The sequence below is a fragment of the Myxine glutinosa genome, unplaced genomic scaffold, assembly GCF_964187855.1.
Source record: "Myxine glutinosa unplaced genomic scaffold, kmMyxGlut1.1 SCAFFOLD_3230, whole genome shotgun sequence".
Taxonomy (NCBI): domain Eukaryota; kingdom Metazoa; phylum Chordata; class Myxini; order Myxiniformes; family Myxinidae; genus Myxine; species Myxine glutinosa.
The window spans coordinates 19,833-33,711 of NW_027619323.1; the positions used below are offsets into that span (position 1 = coordinate 19,833).

Genomic DNA, 13,879 nt, shown 5'->3' on the forward strand with positions numbered 1-13,879 from the left:
GTGCATTCGCAAGTCCCACATATGACCTTCTCGTCAGTGTTAAGAAGCCACCAAACCCGATACATGGATGGCCTCCTTCTGGAAAGTCTACCTGAATGTATGGAAGGACAACATCTTTCCAGTTGTAGGCATCCATTAAAAAAATTACCAACCCTGCCACGTTTGCACGAGGTAATCCCAAAGGCCTTGCATGGGCCCACATCGTTGGGAGTTTTTGCAGTACATGCTGAAAGATATCAACTTTTTGGGCGAGTTGATTCAAAAGTTTTCCAAATCTTTCGTTGTGCAGAGGTACACCCTTTTCTCTCAGGTACTTTTCCAAGTACTTTCTGCTTCTTTTAGAAGCTTTGTGCACCATTTTACGTAAGCAACCTTATCTGACACGCAGGATATACGTTCCTTGCCCTGATGGTCGCTGTTGCGAGGGGTTTCTGCACATGCGGCGGGTTATGTCATTTTGAAAGTCGCGTATTGCACACATAAGGGTTGTGGCATTTATGGACACTACGTAATTAATGTGTTTTTTGTGTATCTTGTCAAGTTAGCTTGGAAAACAAAAAATAAAAAGGAATCTAAAAGGTTAGTGTAGTGTCCTTGGGCTATCGGGAATGTGTAGGTGACACGAGTTTGATGGTCCGAGTGACCTGTCATTTCTGGATTTCCTTGTGTATCCTTTCGAGGGTAAAGTGTTTTGGAGACACCAAAAAGTCTCAGGATCTCAGTTTATAAATATCCCCGTCTTAGTGGGCAATCTTGTAAGTCCTGGGCAACCCCCCCCGCCCCCCCCCCCAACAGAAAAGGGGTGACTGAAGGAGTGGTGAGAGAAAGGAATGGGAGGTGGTCAAAAATCCCACCATCTTTGCGTACGTAATAAATGGATCGTCCATATAGCAAATATAAAACCTTAAATAAACCTTGCGGCCATAACTCTCTCCTTTACATATTGAAATGAAAGCTGGAGATGCATAATCAACGTAATTAACCGTTTATGTGCAACACTTAACGATATACAGTATATAAACAACTTGCAATAGAATCCAAAGCAGAAAAGTAACTGGGGCTTTGTCGGTAAATAACTACAAAAATATACCATTCCTGTCCGGAGTCTAACCAGGATGCATTTCTGAGCAAACGTCTTATCAATATATTTATATTAAATGCATACGCTATGACGTCACTGCATGTTTTAAAAATAAAATAAACCAACCTCGTCGCCATGTTTTGCCCATCGTGGACAATTCGTGCGAGACGAGACCCACCAGTGGGTGCAAAGACCCACAGTTTCTCAGCACTGCCACCATTGCCATCTCCAATTCAAAATGGTCGGCTGTTGAGGCCCACTTAGTGCAACATTTCTGGGGTCTCGTGGACACGACCTGGTTTAGGAACCTGGTGTGCAACTACGATAACTCCTAAGAAAAATAAGAAAAAACCCTCAGGCTTCGTCATTGCAGCGTCCTTCCTGGAATAGGAGAAGACCTCGAAATGTCCTTATTAACTTCGTGCAAGTACCAGGTCTGCATCGTTCGGATCAAAACGTTTCCCCATACTCGACGCAAGCATGCAAATCTTTTCTGGCAAAAATAAGTTATGAAAAGTCAACGCATAAAAAAAAGTTCTGTTGCATCCCTTGAAGATTCCCAAAGAAGGTCCTCGTCATAGAATAAATACCCGATCAAAGCAGTCCGAAGGGACATTGCCACGTCAAGGTGTGAAGCGATTTTGGTTCTAGAAGATTTCTTGAGTATTCCAGTCACATCGTTGGTCTCATGGAGCGCTTCCGGTATCACGAGGTGCTTCCGGTATGACGAGGGGTGACCCCAATATCACGGGGTGCTCCCGCTGGAGTGAATAGCAGCAACAAACCACAACCTCAGGGACAACTGGGAAACTATGTGAACAGGCATCGGAAACTAAAGGTGTTAATCAAACCTGCTCCACACTTTGATCATCAGCAGTTGTTGAGGGTCTCCAGCACCAAGCCCAAGTGCCGATGAAGATGCCTCAAGATTATTGACGTCACCACTCGTACATCTGCTGTGCCCAGTACAATCATGTTCTGCACAACAGCCACATAACTCTTTGAATTGCAGAATTTATCGTTCTTAGCTTGATAGTCCAGTTGTCGGTCTGATGTTTGTACGTTTGTAACAGTGTCATTTCGTTTTTCAGGTGAAACCTCCAGCTCCCCTGGGTTTTCCACTTGCTCCTCTTCCATCACTTCACTCCCTCCGCTATCCTCAAGGACGCCGATGATGGCCAACCAGATTCCCCGTGGTTGTGGCCCCATGTTTGGTTCTTGCGCTAATAGGAAATACATCAAGGCCTTATAAAGGCTGAATGTTGCTCGGAAAGTTGCCAGATCCGAAGGTAGGCCACACGCCTCAAGGTCTGATAGTGTGCGCTCAAACACAACCGCCTCAGCAGGTGGAAGGTTCGCTTCCTGTACACAAAGACATGCCAAATAGAGACACTTAGATCATTTTTAAACACCCTACAGCATCTACAGATGGCTTCAGCTCCATATATTATTCACACAATTTTTTCATAAGCCCATTAAATGAAGGGGGGGGGCATTTCAATAGGGGGCATTGCATCAGTGGCCCAGCTGCATGCTCAGACAATGATGCTACCCCGCAGCCTTCTGCTGAAAACGGCCAAATAAGTTGTTGTTGTTTTTTTTTTGTATACTGAATCGAGGCTCGTGAAAGAGCTAACATTTACTTCACAAACAAATCAACCAGACAAACAAAATATATAAAAAGAGGGAGCGGCAGACAAGATGGGGAGAGAAGGGGAAGCACACAAACACAACATTTGAGAGCAGGGAGATGTGTGGGAGGGAGAGGGCTTGGGGGGAGGAGGCGTGGGAAGGGGGGGGGGGGGGGTGGGAAAAGTATAAAACACAAGGACACCAAGGACTTCCAGGACAGAAGTTGGTATTTCAAAAAAGTGGAATTGGGGTGAAATTAGCGGGGGTAGAAAAGATCAAGGTTTTGGATGGGGGAAGATAAGAGATGGTGGTGAACAGCTGTTTTAAAGACCTGGAGGGTGGAGTGGGATTGAAGAGAGTGAGGGAGTTTGTTCCAGAGGCGGGAGAAAAGAGGAATGAAGGCGTGAAGGTGAGCAGAGAGTCTTGATTTTGGCAGTTTAACCATAAGGGGGTTGCAGGCAGATCTTGTGCGACCTGTAGGAATATTTGCGGGACAGAGCCCAGAGAGAGCTGGGGGGGCAAGGCCAGAGAGGAGTCGGTTGAAGACGGAAAGACCACCAACCTGCCTGCTGTGAGTGAGTGAGAGGCCCTTGGAGTTAGCTTCATCGCGGGAGATTCCAATGATTCTGAATGCTTTGGTTTCAACAGCATGAAGACGAGCTAGGTGTGAGGCAGGAGCACCAGCCCAGAGGGGAGAGCAGTATTCCATTGAGCTGCGGATGAAAGCCTTGTATGTGGTGAGGAGCTCAGGTGTGCCAAGGAAGGACTTCGCACGACAGAGGATGCCCAGTCGGCGACTGGCTTTGGAGGCCAGATTTGAAATGTGGTTTTCCTAGGAAAGATCATGGCAGATAGTGAGACCCAAAAGCTTGAGTGACAGTGACAAGTACACACTTATTGAGGCTAGGGTGTCCAGCTCTCATGAAAAAAGGGACAACCAGGGGTCAAAAGGGCCACCATAGGCCCCTTGCTGGGTGAAGAGGCAGGCACCCCATGTGTGTATTATGGGGTGAAGTCCACTGAAGATATGACGTTTTAACCCTTAGATGCAGGTGTCAAAAATCCTACATAAACGCAGCCATTGGGCCTCGGAGGCCCAACGGATGTATTTGTGTGATGTTTAAAAAATATCTTTTAGATATATATTTTTTCTTTCATATCCTTTTTCAATCCAAGTCAATGCTCATGGATGTGTATTTGCTCAGAAAATGTGAATCATTGATCCTATTAGTTGGAAGAATCCCATACAAGTAATGAATCTTTTTCTTTCTTTTTTGCAATTTTTTTTATTGTTCTTGGCTTTTTCAACTTTTTTTCTCTAAAAGGTTGAGGCTCATGGAGGAGTATTTGCTCAAAAAATATGATTCACTAATCCTTTTATTTAGAAAGTATATGTCCACAACTGTCCAAAATCCTACTCCTATGCAGCCATTGGGCCTCAGAGGCCCCACAAATGTATTCGTGTAAAGTTTTTAAATTTTCATATTTTTGTCACTGAATTATTTGTAACCAAGTTATAGGAGCATATAATGAGGCTCATTTCAAGAAAATAATGATATAACATAGTAGTACAACATTTATGCGGGTCGAAGGCCCTAGGCCTGTATTTGTGTCGGATTTTCAGGTTATAAGTGAAGAATGAAGATTTTGCCATGATCCTGGATGAATTTTTTTTTATGTCACTGAATTTTGTGTAACATGAAAGTCGGTGAAAATGAGGCTCATTCCCCCAAAAAAAATTGTACAGCATAGTTTTTGCAACAAAAAAACCTTGTGGGCCTCAATCACTGCCTCCAAGGGTTAAGTATTTAAATTAACTATAATGCTCATGTAAGAGTGAAACAAAAAAGGTTGACGGTTTGCACATTGATGACAGGATGGTGGGGGAATAAGCAGTCGTAAAATGAATATGATTGCAGATATGTAGGGTTAGATCTGAAGTCGCAGTGTACCATAATTCTGATGGACTGGAAGGAAGAGCAGGACTGGAGGTGATGCTGGAGATGGAGCTCTGGATGTTGGGCCAAACCAAACGATACCAAAGAGGAGAACTGTACTCATATGCATGCCATGTACATTGGACAATGAGCAGGTGATGGATACCACAATGGACTAAAACCAATTACGTTTGGAAATCAATTTAGATAAATTGTCAGCCTAAGTTAGATCATAATGGAAGGAACCCGCCATTGCAAACTAGTACCAGATACTAGTATCTAGATACTACTAGTATCTAGATACTACTAGATACTCGTATATATCAGATACTAGTATCTTTTTATATATTTTGTTTGTCTGGTTGATTTGTTTGTGAAATAAATGTTAGCTCTTTCACGAGCCTCGATTCAGTATACAAAAAAGAAAGAAAAAAAAGAGAGTAGTACAAGGGGTTTAAGGAGACTGGAAGTTGTCAGAAACAGAAAAGTACAGGTTGACCAAGCACAAGTGCAACAGACGTCAAATGAGTGTGTGAATCATTTCAAAGTCCCAGAAAATCAATCCGACACGCATTCAGAGAAATGGGACTACCAACCACCCCTGTATACAGGATTTTACATAAAAGTCTGAAGTGACCTATGATGTCATAAATTTAACATATCAATACAAATTCCAAAAATTTTATCATTTGCATGCAATTTCAGATTTTTAGGATAAGGCATTGGATTAAAACATTTATGGCTGGTGTACCACTTCACCGATGATGTCACCATTATCATGCTTTTGTTCCCCATTGGGAGTACTTGATAATGTGCCAAGTTTCAAATGTTTCCATTCAGCGGTTGCTGAGAATTTTTAAAAATTATTTGGGTTTAATCCAATCTGGCTGCCATACCACGTGACCTATGACGTCACAATTATCGTAAATACATTCCGCATGGATGGGTGTGTCACTCCTATCCTGAAAGTTTTGTCTTCATCAGACACGAGGTTTAGCCTGTACGGGCAGACGGACAACACGAAAACATAATGCCTCCGATCACCTTCGGGGGCGGAGGCATAAAAAAATTCAGTAAGTTTCCTGTTTGGAATGATTTTCAATTTTGTTTGACTGCCAGGCAGGCAACAGGGAGAAAAAACATCTCACTCCTCTCCTCTCCTCTCCTCTCCTCTCTGCCCGTATGTGATCGGGACGATTTGAGAGCCAGAGTACTGCTAAACTACAGGTTTGTTTACTGATTCGTGTTCAAAATATAGTATTCAAATTAAACTGGAAGGGCTCTCGGTAGAGCGCAAACCTCAGCCAAGCTGAACAGCTTACATTTTGTATACCACTGCTAGGCAGGATCTGGATTCGGACCTGAACCAAAATCTAATCGGCTTGTTCTTGTCACCGAACAAACTCATCCACCAAGTTTAGTCATAACTCGTCCACAACTTTTTCAAATATGTTATTTATCGCTTTTCGCCATATCTCTCAATGGTGAAGAATCACTTAAAAATTAAATAATTATCGTATCCGAATTCATATTCAGATCTTCGCCAAAACTAAATCAATTATTCCTTATCACACACCCAATCTAGCCACCAAGTTTCTTCCAAATCCGTCCACAACTTTTTGAGATATCGTGTTATGTATCGTTTTGGCCCCATCTCCCAATGGTGAAGAATCACTTAAATTATACGAGCCGGATTCTGATCCAGATCTTCACCAAAATCTAATCATTTCATCCTTGTCAAATACACTACCTATCTGCCAAATTTCGTCCGAATCCGTCCACAACCTTTTGAGATATCTTGTTCACAAACAGACAAACAAGTAATTATGTCGTGCATAGCACGATACTTGCAAGATCCCTAAAATAAGATGTTGGCCTACGATGACCTAAAAAAAAAAATTGATAGTTGAATTCAGTGTCCAGATATGCAAATCCTCTTAAAATTTCAAGTCAATCAGATGAAAATGAGGATTTAAAAAATCTGGCCTATGTTGACCTTTTGGCCGATGTTGACCTCAAAAATAATTGGGAGTTGAATTCAGTGACCAGACATGCAAATCCTCTTCAAATTTCAAGTTCATTGGATGACAATTGAGGATTTTAGAAATATGGCCTTTGTTGACCTTTTGGCCTATGTTGACCTTTTGGCCTATGTTGACCTCAAAAATAGTTGGTGGTTGAATTCAGTGACCATATATGCAAATCCTCTTCAAATTTAAAGTCAATTGGATGAAAGTTGTGGATTTTAGAAATTTGGTTTATGTTGACCTTTTGGCCATTGTTGACCTAAAATATAATAATTGGTGGTATAATTCAGTGATCAGATATGCAAATCCTCTTCAAATTTCAAGTCAATTGGATGAAAGTTGTGGATTTTAGAAATTTGGTTTATGTTGACCTTTTGGCCATTGTTGACCTAAAATATAATAATTGGTGGTATAATTCAGTGATCAGATATGCAAATCCTCTTCAAATTTCAAGTCAATCGGATGAAAATTGTGGATTTTAGAAATTTGGCCGATGTTGACCTTTTGGCTTATGTTGACCTTTTGGCCTATGTTGACCTTTTGGCCTATGTTGACCTTTTGGCCTATGTTGACCTTTTGGCCTATGTCGACCTCAAAAATAGTTGGTGGTTGAATTCAGTGACCATATATGCAAATCCTCTTCAAATTTCAAGTCAATTGGATGACAATTGAGGATTTTAGAGATTTGTCAAAGTTGGTAACCTTTGGCCTACGTTGACCTATTGAACTTTCGGCCCCAAAAACAATAGGCTTCTTGCTTATGACCAACCCCACCATTTGCTGAGGTTTCCTGAAGTTCGGTTGAAAATTGTGACCTGTAGACAACTGACATACAGACAAACAGATAGAAAAACAGACAGAATAATGCACAAGACCAACCAATATACTTGAAAAATCTTCGATTTTCAAAAGTAACAAACAGACAGGGGTGAAAACCTAACCTCCATCCACCTTCTGTTGTCGATTAGTGTGTGCTAACAGCTGTAGGAAGCAAAGAGAAGCCGACGTTTCTGGAATTGACCCTATTTATTTCTCCGATGAAGGCGTAACACCCGAAGCGTCAGCTTCGTCTTGCTAGCATTTCTCATTCAATGTCCTCTTGATTTAATTCAAGGTCAAAGAGAACCAGTGTGTGTCACCATCAGTTCCACATCCAAGTCACTTATTATTATACAAGGCAAATGGCAGTCATATAAACACACCAAATATGTCCTCCAGCCCGAGCAGCTGACAAGTTCTCATCTTTTGGAAAATGAACAGCGGTGGAACATGCTTGACAGACATCTGTAATGCCTTCCCAAAATCAATCTCGATGTTCTGTCACCATGAGGCAGGCCTCTTGGGTGGACAAAGAGGCAAATTCCCACTTTTGTTTAACAATTATATACGTATCGAGGCTTCTGGAAAGGGAGAGTGGCAGGAAGTGATGTATAATAAATAGGCAAAATGGAGCTAAAATAAAATAGTGGGATGACAACATATTGTTATAATTTTGGGGTAGGGGGAATATCTGGATCCAGGTAGATCTGCATAGGTAGGTGCTCCGATGATCGTGATAGCTAGAACCACCTCGATGTACAATAAGTAGAGGACCTGTCTGGACCGAATGTCGGATTAAGTGTGTACCTCTGATCATACGAGGATGATCCAGTGATAAATAGTTCTCGGGGATAAGGATAAGACTCCATTGTATGTGAAACCTGTGATCTACCCTTTGTCCATTATGGCAACGCACTCTTATAGACACTTAGATAGGCCCTTAGTGCACACATTAATTAAATCCCCCCCTTACAATGACTGACGATAAAACAAACCGGAAAGACAAGCAGGCAGCAACCGCGCAGTATGCCACCATGGCGACAAACATCGAACAAGCAGGCAATAGCCATGCCAAGGAGGACTCTTGATTGGCCAGGGGGGGGGGCGAGTAGCAAGCACCACACTGATTGGCAGAGTAGGGGAAGACGTGCGATTGGTCAGAGGAAGGGCAGAGAGCTTCCCCGTGATTGGAGAGAAAAAGAAGGACTTGTGGTTGGCCACCGACCAATGGCATGGGAGGAGGGTGCAAAGCGCTCGGCCAATGAGAAGACACCAATGCGGTGAGAAGCGAGGCACTGGTTGGAGAAAAAGCGCTAGTGACGTCAGAACATCGCGAGTAAAACCGCTCGCTCGCCGGCATTTTCCCTCTCTTCTTCCCTTGGCCTTCTCGTTCCTGGTTCCTTCCTGCCCAGAGTTCTTCCCTTTGCCTCTTGCCTTCCCTTGACTGTCCCTTCGTGTTGGACCTGTTCTGCTGTGTGGACGTTCGAAGGATGGTGGAGAGACCAGCGCTGACGATCATCCTCCCCTGTGTCATGCTCCTGGTGCCTGTGTACTGTGCTGTGCAGCACGGGACGGACCGTGCAGAGTGGGGTGTTCGCGCCAACGCCCGAGCGGTTCGCGCCAACCAGAGCCGTGCCCAGACTGCATGCTTGGGTGCCGAACACCGGAGCCTGGACGATTCCTGACCGACGCTACATCTACAGACAGCTAAGACGCATCACACACGAACACAATGAAATGTTAATTTAATTTTATTAATTAATTCCTGTGTTGTGTATTTGAAGTGAGTTGTGGGGATGTCCCGATTTAGGACATTTATTTACCAGCACGTCTTTTCCTGTCCGGATATTTATTAAATGAATCCTTTCATTATTTTCCCCTGTACATTTCACGTTCGTTTCAGTTTGAGTTAATTTCCACAGGGGGAAGACATCGTCGGGGCCAGAAAGGTAAGCCGCGGTATTTCCCCCGGCCTATGTATCGAACCGCCATTGGATTGCATTAACGCCTCCAACTAAGCTCGAGTCCATCCGCGATCCCACGGTCTTAACCAAGAGGGGAATCGCGTGACAATATTAATGCAACCACAGCACAACGAAGGGCATTGTAACTGAAGGGTGGGAACATCTCAGGTGAGGGCAGAAGATTCTAGAATAAAGCCAATGTCCTGTTGCAAGTCCTAGCTGAGACTGCAAGTGCTACAGACAAGCATACATGGTGAGGATGAAGCAGACGTTGAGACTCAGCCTCATCCTGCAGGATCCCAATGAAACAGAAGATGTTAAATTCCATTTCCTCAAGGGGGACAAGATAGGAAGCAGCGGAAACTGCTCACAGCGGGATGTCATATCCATGACAATGTGGAAGAAGACTTTGTGGACCGTTATAATCTGAGGACGGCAGGGGAAGGGCTCTGGCCTTGCAAAGCATCGTCATGGATATTGTCGTGGAAAATTGTCATGGAATCTAAGGTGGTGCCCAGCTTTGGAGATCTACTTGGATTTGTGATATTCCCAAGAGAGGAAGGTGATAGTGAAAGTGAGGCCCAGAAGCTCCAGACACAAGAACCCTGACAAATGCCAACCACAGATATCATTTGGAGGATTTACCTGTTCGTTGATTGTATAAAATGTCATCTTGGTGACTGTGTCATGGCAGGAGGTAACCACATCACCGACTGAAGCATAGTGAAGGCATGACCATGCAAGCATGTAGTGCGTGCATGTCCACATAGATCGACCACTCTTACATATGAACAGAGCTATTTATTTATAGGTTATTAGTATTAAAAAAACCTTCCGCCACCTCATTGTTAAGTTTCATCAAAAACGAGGGATGCTTTTGGATGTCGGAGTATTTTAATACAAGTTAGCTAGGCCAGCCATCAAGATGCAGTTATTTAGACTTGAATAAAACATAAAAATTAATTTGTGAGTGGCATACAGAAATGATTGGGCAAAAAGACTCCTCATTTCTTTGTTTTAGGTCATACAGGATCGTGCAATCACTCCTTACACTCAGTGTAGTCCATGGAGATTTGTGACCCTTTGTATATCGGTTTACATTCCACATATGGAACATAAATACTTAAATGGAATTGGTTCGATTCCCGACAGAGCATTAGTTAGATTCTACAGGTACTAAATCTGTGCAGATGCAGCGCCTCCTTTCGGCACTACATATCTGTGCAGATACAAAGCCCCCGACAGATACAAAATCTGTGCAGATAGAGCGCCCCCTACAGGTACTAATACCTGTAGGGGGCGCTCTATCTGCACAGATTTAGTACCTGTAGGGGGCGCTCTATCTGCACAGATTTTGTATCTGTCGGGGGCTTTGTATCTGTGCAGATGCAGCGCCTCCTTTCGGCACTACATATCTGTGCAGATACAAAGCCCCCGACAGATACTAAATCTGTGCAGATAGAGCGCCCCCTACAGGTACTAAACCTGTGCAGATACAGCGCCCCCTACAGGTACTAAATCTGTGCAGGGAAAGCGCCCCCTCCAGGTACTAAATCTGTGCAGATACAGCACCCCTATAGGTACCATATCTGTGCAGAAACAGCGCCCTCTATAGGTACTACATCTGTGCAAATACAGCGCGCTCTACGGGCACTAAATGTATGCAGAACCCCCTAAAGGGCATAAATTGTGCACCCCCTAAAGGCACTACATCTGTTCAGACACAGTGCTCCCAACAACCTACAGACATCGTGCAGATACATCGCCCCCTGCTGCCCTGACATTTCACTGTGAGGAATTCACTTGAGGAAACCAACTCGCAGCATTCTCATAGTATGATTAAGGAAAACAACATTTTACTTGTGCCATATAATTATCATTTTTGTTGCACCAAACCCATTGCTTTTGCTACTTTTTACTCAATACTACTTTATTGTGCTGTGGCTTTGCATTCATACCTCAACTCAAAAGTAAGACAACTTCTGCAGAAGTATTTTGTTCCAGTTGATGATTAAACAAGTACAAAAAGTTTTAATTAAAACAAAAGTCGCGTCGATGTTACACAATGCCTAGATGCAGCTGTGCCTATAACGTCGATGTTATAGGCACAGGACATTCCTATTGATTCGATTACTTGATGTTATTTTTGTGCAAAGTGAAAATATATCTCGGCAATTTCCCGTGTGTGGCGACGAATTTTTAATATATCTCGGCATTTTCCCGTCTGTTATTTCAGGCGGTGTATGACTGACCATGCCGCGATTTTAAAAAAATATATCTCGGCAATTTCCCGTATGTGGCGACACGTGAACGAAGCTATGCTCCTCTCCACATTATTGTGACGACGTATAAATTAAATATTTCATCGTGACGATTGTCATCAAATGGACGAATTTTTAATATATCTCGGCATTTTCCCATCTCTTATTTCGGGCGGTGTATGACTGACCATGCCGCGATTTTAAAAAAAAATATCTCAATGGACTTGAAGTTAAAGGCCTTTGAGAATTCATTTCGTTCTATAAAGGGCAACTTTCATCAGATTTTCTTCCCGTTTTTTTTCAACCGAGTCTAAAACTACGTTAGCGACTGTGAAAAACGGAATGATATATCGAATTTGATTTGAAATAAAACTGTGTGAGAGAGGAAGACACCACGGGCCTACAAAACAGGCCTCAAAGCTATGCGAGTTAATAAAATGGTGGATATTTGTTTATATGAAGCCTCTCCCAAAATGGGTGGAGATATGGTTCCCAGAATGGGTGGAGCTTTGAGGTTTTGTCTTCTCTGCAAGAACAAGAAGAACAAGAAGAACAACAACAACAACAACAGCAGAGGGCACTCTATGACCAGCATCTTGCGACGCGGCTAAAAATATTTTTTACAACGATCTCTGTGCAATTAGATCTTCTTAAGTCCACGTCCTGACCAGACACAATATTTACCTCCTGATCTACAATATGTTTGTCCCACTCACCCTTAACCACATTTAGAAGACAGGTAAATGAGGGAGTTTGAGGAAGGGGTTGCCCAGTCTTTGAAAAGTCGTATGACTCACGTATAGTTGCAGGAGCCACCAGACGTTCCAGCGCAAGAAGGAGGTGTCTCTGAGCAGCATGGAGGCCTGAGTCTCAGAACACAATGCCACGGGAGGATGATGGGTAGAGTTTACGGCCTCGCTCACGTTGACGAGGTTCAATAGAGTGGAGCGTCGCAATCTCACTGACAATTTTCTTCGGCTTTCCTTTGACTTATCCTGGTGAACGTCAAAGGCTAACGAAGAGCGAACAGATGGGATGTAAGGAAGGTCGGCTGAGGGTGCAAGAGTAGAAGTCCTCAACCGCAGAAGGTACCACATTGTCCATGCTCCACGAGGTGTAAAAGGTTTGTTCCGAGTGGTGTAGTTCAGTAAGAACTTAAGAGATTTGAAGAGGAATCTTTTGTTTCCAGCTGAAGCCTCAGGGTCAGTCCTTGGGCTCGGTGGTGTTGGTTGACCATCTGCCACTTCACTCTTCGCTCGGCCACGGTCATCGCAGTGCAAGATGGTGAATGTATTGGTGATCGTTGCTGCCAGCAGCAAGCCAAAGCAAAGCAGAGTGTTCCCTCTCATTGTATCCTGATGAGAAAACAAGTGAATCAGAAAAAAACTTTTTCCAAATTAAATCCATTATCTCAATGAAGGTGTCAATTAAAGCGATACCATGCATCAAATATACATCATAATATTGCTCGATATATATATATATATATATATATACATATATATATATATATATATATATATATATATATATATATATATATATATATGTATATATATATATATATGTATATATACACATATATATATAAATACATATTTTGGGGGTGGGGGTATGTACGCATCCAGGTGCAGTTGCTGCATGTGGATGTGTATGTGCCCCTGCTGGCCCACCTTAGCTGACCGTATCGAGGTTGAAGGGCCGAAACGGGATGATGCTGAGGACCTCGACTGAGGACCCGGTCGGTGCGGCACACTTGTGACCAGGTGTGTTTTGAACTTTTATATATATATATATATATATGTATATATATATATATATATATATATATATATATATATATATATATATATATATATATATATATACACACATACATAGTCATGTCCAAAAAAAAATTGGCACCCTTGCACTTTTTTCAAATAATGCACCATTTCTTCCAGAAAATTGTTGAAATTAAAAAAATCTTTTGGTATCCGCATACATATTTCTTTGGTTTGCAGTGGAAATAAAACAAAAAAAGCTGAAAAAAATACTAAATCTTAGCTTATTCCACACAGAAACCCTAAAATGGACCGGACATTATTGGCACCTTTTAGAAGTTGTTGAAATTATTAGATTTCAAGCAGGTGATTCTCCTTCGCATTGGAATTGAACT

At 42.6% G+C, this 13,879-nt stretch overlaps 1 protein-coding gene across 1 annotated transcript; it reads right to left on the reverse strand.

Annotated features, from left to right (window-relative positions):
* Nucleotides 1-969: 969 nt before the first annotated feature.
* Nucleotides 970-13,072, reverse strand: LOC137419812 (uncharacterized). Its single transcript, XM_078769585.1, has 2 exons — nucleotides 12,519-13,072; nucleotides 970-2,443 (listed from the first exon to the last, which is right to left on the reverse strand). The coding sequence occupies exons 1-2, from the start codon at nucleotides 13,068-13,070 to the stop codon at nucleotides 1,952-1,954; spliced, it is 1,044 nt and encodes a 347-aa protein (XP_078625711.1). The 5' UTR covers nucleotides 13,071-13,072; the 3' UTR covers nucleotides 970-1,951.
* Nucleotides 13,073-13,879: the final 807 nt, after the last annotated feature.

Excerpts from the sequence above, each read along its gene's own strand:
- LOC137419812 (XM_078769585.1), bottom strand. The coding sequence starts at position 13,070 with ATGAGAGGGAACACTCTGCTTTGCTTTGGCTTGCTGCTGGCAGCAACG. Across the intron at positions 2,444-12,518 it reads GGTGGCTCCTGCAACTATAC|GAAGCGAACCTTCCACCTGC; the intron begins GTGAGTCATACG and ends CTTTGTGTACAG.